Source organism: Ctenocephalides felis, unplaced genomic scaffold, assembly GCF_003426905.1.
Source record: "Ctenocephalides felis isolate EL2017-DRISC unplaced genomic scaffold, ASM342690v1 CF-g0.4_SCAFFOLD_01170, whole genome shotgun sequence".
Taxonomy (NCBI): Eukaryota; Metazoa; Arthropoda; class Insecta; order Siphonaptera; family Pulicidae; genus Ctenocephalides; species Ctenocephalides felis.
In genome coordinates this window covers 61,613,941-61,620,676 of record NW_020537324.1, presented here as the reverse complement: position 1 = coordinate 61,620,676, position 6,736 = coordinate 61,613,941, and the positions used below count along the sequence as shown (strand labels likewise).

Genomic DNA, 6,736 nt, shown 5'->3' with positions numbered 1-6,736 from the left:
AAAATTATAAAAATATTTATAAACACTATCACATAAACTTAGTAAATGTATAAATTTCCCAGTAAACACCATGTGGTTTGAGCAGCGGCAGCAACCTGAAATCCATAAGCGTGCCACAACGCTGTGACACCCATGTGGAATCAATGTGGATTTCAAATTGCTACCGCCACTCGGTGTTTACTACTCGGTTATTCTACATCTCGTATGTAAGTTTAATTTGAAAATAATTTTTTTTTAATTTATATTAAATTTCTTTTCATTGAACTTACTTCTGTTGAATCTGATTTGCGATATCAGCCTTCCATGCTGCTTCATAATCAGCAGACATCAGTTGTTCTTAATATCACCTACCAGAGCGGTCGAAGTCCATCCTGGACACAGGGCTATCACTCGAACTCCTGTTCTTCTACATGATATGCAGCCTAGAAAATAGAAAAAAATCAATTTAATATATTTGAATCCTTATGCTACTAATAGTGCTGTTAAACTAAAATGGTAATCAATGGTAAATTTATTTAATGTTATTTCATTGCAAAGCACATGTAAAGACAATGCACTAAACTGGTTTTTGAGCGATTTAACTAAAAGTATGTGTTCTTAGGCCAAAAATAACAGGTGTATTGTAAATGGCATTTTGCCTTACGGCAAAATTGCCCAAAAATTCCGCGTTGCCAACCGACATTCAATCTTTCTTCAAGAAACCTTTGTAAATTCGAATATATATACATATATATATATATATATATATATATATATATATATACTAGATGACCCGACAGACTATACCCACGTCTACAATTTAAAAGTTCCTAATTTTTTATTACCCTATCCTATACTTTTTAGTATCCTATTTGATGTCCTGCCTTTGTGATTCATTTATGGTTTTAGTATAAGCAGTATAAGAAATTCAGAAAAAATTAATATATTTGCGGTAAAAAAACAATATCACACTTGATTTTACCACACAACATAATTGCTTCAATAATTTAGTCTATAATTTTCATAATCTCGTACGATATATTAGTTGCTTTTTGGCAATCATAATTTCTAAAGTACATTTTTTTTATCAATAATTTAATAAACATTATTGTCTATGCTCAAATCTTAGATGAATTAATTTGTAAAATCTAGTACATATGACCATATGAGCACTCTTAAATCTAAGATCAGCTTGCTAAATATTCCATATCCAAAGGAATGGCATGAATTTTTGGCACATGAAACAAAATTCTAAATCATTTTTCTTTAATAAATAGAAATATTTTTTGTATTGTTAAATAATTTAGTAAAGTAAAGCAAAATGCAACATGCATAAGTTTAAAAAAAAATGTATATGCAATTTTGGACTTATTGCGTTATTTATTAAACTGAATTATATAATTTCATCTGCCAAACATATACTGTTGACTGTATCTTATATTATTTTAATTTCTGCACATCTCAGCTGCTTTTCGGCAATGATAATGTAGACTTTAAATTTTTCTTGTATATTATATTCTAATATTATCCAGACTCGTAATTTCAGCTTAATTCAAATTTTAAGTGACTAGACATTTCTAGCAGTTGACAGTTCAAATGTTTTCAATGTCACACAATGATAAGTAATTATTTGTAATTTTTGCCATTTATTTCTACAATATTACTATAGTTTTATCGTTCATTAAATCTTAAAAATTTCCTTTGACAAACTCTAAAAAGAATTATCAAAATCCGAATAACCGTTTAGGAAAAGTATCTAATCATACATCATTATAGAAGAGTTTTATATATAAGATATATTGAATATATTATATATACATTATTATCATACCCCATATGATCGACTTAATCCAACAACAGCATGCTGAGTAGCAGTATAAATTGGGGTTGAAACTTGAGGTCTAAAATAAGCTGATGAGGCGGTATTGACCAAAATTCCACCCTGGTAACCTTGGTCCTTCCCCAAAAATCGTAATGCGAGTAGAGTACCACGAATAACACCATTCTGGAAATTATAAATATAAATCAAAATTATAGAAATAGAAATTATAATTCAAAATTATTAAATTTAAGAGTAATCTCTCATCTCTTCCGTTATCATAAATTAACATACCAAGTTAACATCGACTTGAAGCTCCCAAAACCTATCATTCATAATTCCTGCATTGTTAATGACAATGTCTAAATGTCCAAAGGTTGAAATTGTCATTTGAAATGATTCTACGAAGAAATGGTAATATAATTATTTATTCCTAAATTGATTATTGTTTTTATTATTATACCTTCGAATTGTGGATAATCGGTGACATCGCATTGACAAAATATAGCAGATTCTTGACCGTAAATTTCTTTCAATTGTTCGACGAGTTCGTCACCTGCATCCAGATCCAGATCGCAAATTGATACCTTTAAATTAATAAATATTAATAAATTATATGCAATTAATATACAGACAAATATTCAAAATCCATAATATTAACATCATTGTGTTAAATGCTATATGAATCGATAGTTAAAAGAAGAATAAACTAGTTGGTATTGGTATTTTGCCTCAAGGCAAGTTACATGAACTTCCTGATACGTGCAAATAATCGACTTAATCAACAAAAACTAAATTCATTTATGATATTAAAAGTATTCCGAGTGGATTTATTACACATAATTGAAAACGAACGAACACGTGAACTCGGAATATTTTTTAAAAGCAAATTTCCAAAATTCAACAATTTTTGTAATTGAACCAATTTCCGTAGAACTTTAATGGTTTAGTATGTTCATTAGGACCAAGTACTCTATCGTTTGTACAGTAAATCTTCTAATTATAATTATAATAAACATCAAAAACACTACTCATTTTCTCAAACTTTGATGATTTTTTAAAATTAAACTACTTGTCATAAGGCCGTAATATTTCAGTAAGATCTATAAGACTATGACATATATCGCCTAAAAAAGTTCCATAAAAATTGGCTCAATTTTTTTTTCAACGGTTAATTACAAGAAAACGGCTCGGCAGATTTTTACCTAAGACTAATCAGTATCATTCCGAACTAATATCTTTCGAACAGTTTTTGATTTTTTCAAATCGATTCGGTAGTATTAGCTTAAATGTGTGTTAAAAATTACAAAGTTTTTGAGATAACATCGATTTACGGCAAAAAATCTGTTCACACACACACACACATACTTTTTCCAAATTTGGTCTCATTCCATTCAGAAAAGCTTGAACGTCGAGAAAACATAAAATTAGCGAATAGGATTTTTTGATGAAAACATAATCTTCTCCTCCGGGAAGTTAATGAAACTTGAGTCATAGTTAATATTTTTGTTGTACAAATAAAGGGTAGTATGAAGATGATAATATAATATGAATCAAAATAGTCATTCATAAAAAAGTAATCAGAATAACAAATATTAATTATAATCATAAAAATATTATTAATTACTTATAAAAATGATGCATTTTTTTAATTTTCTGTGGAGCAGGTAATTGGAAATTTCTCTTTTGAGGCATAATGTTTGAAACTCCTTTGAAAATTAAGTTTTCATTTTTAAATATTATCGTTTCGGGAATATGATACAAATTAGTAGAAATACGTAAAAAGAGAATTGTTGCAGTTTTCAAATAATTAAAAGATCTTATTTTTCATTCGTTTTTAAAAATCCTTGAAAGAAACCTACATCCCTGAAACGTAGAAATTATTTAAAAATGAAATATGGAATAAAAAAATTTGAGAAAAGGAGGCGAATTAATTAGAAAACACACACAACACACACACTCGCATATGCACATTATATACATGCAGGTATTTGCTAAAAAATGCATATGCACATAAATATAAATGTAAATTATTTATAATAAATTATTATTCATATTTATTACAACATACCTTAGCACCATGCTTCAACAATTCTTCACAGTAAGCCCTGCCGATCCCGGAAGCTCCTCCAGTGACTAAAGCCACCTTGCCCTTGAAATCCATATCAAGTTTTGCACCGAAACTCCTTGCTATATTGTAAATACACCTCCAACAACCGAGCACTTTATTTTAAAGATTCACTCTTAATATTTCATTATTATTAAACTTGATAAGTACCTAAATTGTTAATAATAAGATATTGCAGATGTATAATTTGTAATCGTTGAGCCGATTGTACGGGCTTTTGTTGTTATTTACACTCCGCAGCAGCGGCCAGTTGATTTTACGATCTCGGCGAAATGCGCAGGCGTCACACTCGAAGGGTGAAAAACCTTTGAGACTTTATACGCGTGCCTAGAGAATATTATTTTTATGAAAGAACAACATGCATTGTAGGTAGTATTACAGTTTATCTCAAAAATAACTACTTAACTAATGGAGTGCATGGCATCGTGCCTTAAGGCAAATTGCTGAAACTTCCCGTACCGTAATTAAAAATTTTAGTACGGAATCCAAAAAAATTACACAAATTGTTACACATTATGAAAATCTCTAATAAAATATCTGATAGTTTGATGTACCTACATATGTCCAATAAGCATTTTTGATTACCAAATGACATTTTTTTAACTTATTTTTATTGAGTGTCCATAACCTCTGGACCTGCCTTCCCAAAAATTTAATCAGTTCTTCATCTTATCAATGCAAGTAAAATCTTTTTTGAATTATTAAAATTGGTTGCTGTTTTTGGCACTTTTTGCCCCGTATCTTTGGAACGGCTGGACCTGCTTTCGCCAAAAACTGATCAGCACGTCTCCTTATCAATACGAATCGAATGTTTTTTGAATTATTCAAATCGGTTGATCGGTATTCCCGAAATCGTCGACGTAATTTGTATCCGCACACACACACATATATATATATATACATACACACATACATCCATTTTTGTAAGATATGCCAAACTGTTCAGAAACCTTTGAAACGTAAAGATATATAAAAATTTTCATTTTCGATTTTTTTGCGATTACTATAACTTACCCTACGGGAAGTTAAAAAATCAACAAGAGCATTATCTCCTAAGAACCCCTTCCACAGAATTAACATTTAAGGAAAAAAACATGCTAGAAACACAATAAAAGTTTTTTAATAAAAAAAATAATAATTATATTTTATATAAAGTACTATAATTGACTAATACACTTATATTGCAATAAATCATTCTTGCTGTTTATGAGCCTAATCCCGACAAATATGTGCATTATTAATTAAAAACAATTAAATATTATATATATATATATATATATATATATTCTAGTCATATTCCAGACACATATATAATATATATCGTTTAGATTAATTACTTAATATTAATATATATTATAATTAATATATAATTAATAATGCACTTATTTGTCAGGATTAGCCTCATAAAGAGCAATAATTATTTATAGCAATGTAAGTGTAAGTGATTCAGTTATAGAATTTTATATAAATTATAATTATTTTTATTATCTCGATACTATGTAATTTAAAATGTTCTTGAATATGAATAAAGATCCCTTTCCTATGAAAGTATCTCTAAATTACTTTCACACAACCGCGCCCCTTCGCCGATTACACCCTAGGAAAAGACAACGTTTAAAAACCTATGAAATACGTTAATTTAAAAATTAACTAAAAAATGATGGTATACAATTTACTGGAGAGCAATGACCCATAATTATTTCTATTAATCAACAAAACAGGCACATGGATACAATAAATCACATACCCAAACAAAACACACACATACACATATCTATATAATATATATTTATATATATATATATATATATATGTATATATAATATACCCATACGAGTTTTTTTTCATATATTGTCATCAAACATCTTTTAAGTAAACGACCTTGCAAGTTTCACTGTCCACACCAAAAGAAATAGTGCACTCTTATTACTATATAAACGAATTTTTTTCACTGCTAATGTATAGTAATCATTTGTCATAACAACAAATATAACAAAGAATTCAAAATGTCTTTTGTATCAATCTTGTGTTTTGTGGCTGTAGCCTTTTCGGCAGTATCAGCTCGCCCAGGAATACTTTTCCAACAGCCATATGTTGCGAGTCCTTACGTAGCAACTCCTTATGTTGCCGGAGGACACGTGAGCACCCAATACCACTCTCAAGATGATTTCGGCCAATACGCCTACGGATACAACAATGGCTTCGACTCAAAGACCGAACACAAAACTTTGGACGGAGTGACCAGAGGATCATACTCATATGTCGACGCCGAAGGAAAACTGCAAAGCGTCCACTACACTGCTGATGCTGTTAACGGTTTCCGTGTAGCTGCAACCAACTTGCCTGAGGATTCCGGTTCTGCTCCATCTGCTGTCGAGTACACACCAGAAGTAGCCCAAGCTAGAGCTGAACACTTGAAAGCTGTCGAACAAGCCAAGGAAGGATACGTTGCTCCCATTTCAGGTGATGTGCCAACTCCCGTAGAAGAGACACCCGAGGTTGCCGAAGCCAGGTCTGCTCATTTGAAGGCTGTCGAAGAGGCTAAGGTGCGCAACGCCCTCGCTCCTGTTCCTGTTGAAGCTCCATTAGTAAGATACGTCTCTCCTTATGTGGCGCCCACATTCAACTACGTCACACCATATGTGACTCCTTACAGCACATACGTTCACGGTGTCCCCACACCCGTCTTCAGACATTATGCTCCTGAAACTGTCCAATATGTTGCCAAAGTTGGCACCTACTAATAAGATCAAATCACTCGTTGTATTTTAATATTCCCTATTATATAATAAACTAAATATTGCAATTTT

General features: G+C 30.8%; 2 protein-coding genes across 2 annotated transcripts; one reads left to right on the top strand and one right to left on the bottom strand.

The window, feature by feature from the left end:
* Positions 1-327: 327 nt before the first annotated feature.
* On the bottom strand, positions 328-3,962 carry LOC113367490 (15-hydroxyprostaglandin dehydrogenase [NAD(+)]-like). Its single transcript, XM_026609094.1, has 6 exons — positions 3,870-3,962; positions 2,262-2,385; positions 2,093-2,199; positions 1,811-1,984; positions 472-487; positions 328-422 (listed from the first exon to the last, which is right to left on the bottom strand). The coding sequence occupies exons 1-6, from the start codon at positions 3,960-3,962 to the stop codon at positions 328-330; spliced, it is 609 nt and encodes a 202-aa protein (XP_026464879.1).
* Positions 3,963-5,932: 1,970 nt separating this feature from the next.
* On the top strand, positions 5,933-6,670 carry LOC113367489 (cuticle protein 6-like). The gene is made up of 2 exons (XM_026609093.1): positions 5,933-6,298; positions 6,365-6,670. Exons 1-2 carry the CDS (start codon positions 5,933-5,935, stop codon positions 6,668-6,670), a joined length of 672 nt encoding a protein of 223 aa, XP_026464878.1.
* Positions 6,671-6,736: the final 66 nt, after the last annotated feature.

What these genes read in the sequence shown, in the direction of transcription:
- LOC113367490 (XM_026609094.1), bottom strand. Translation starts at nt 3,962, where the DNA reads ATGGATTTCAAGGGCAAGGTGGCTTTAGTCACTGGAGGAGCTTCCGGG. An exon ending in CGATTATCCACAATTCGAAG is followed by an intron (nt 2,200 to 2,261) that starts GTATAATAATAA and finishes ATTTCTTCGTAG; the next exon opens with AATCATTTCAAATGACAATT. An exon ending in TTCAAGTCGATGTTAACTTG is followed by an intron (nt 1,985 to 2,092) that starts GTATGTTAATTT and finishes TATAATTTCCAG; the next exon opens with AATGGTGTTATTCGTGGTAC.
- LOC113367489 (XM_026609093.1), top strand. Translation starts at nt 5,933, where the DNA reads ATGTCTTTTGTATCAATCTTGTGTTTTGTGGCTGTAGCCTTTTCGGCA. An exon ending in CCGGTTCTGCTCCATCTGCT is followed by an intron (nt 6,299 to 6,364) that starts GTCGAGTACACA and finishes GAACAAGCCAAG; the next exon opens with GAAGGATACGTTGCTCCCAT.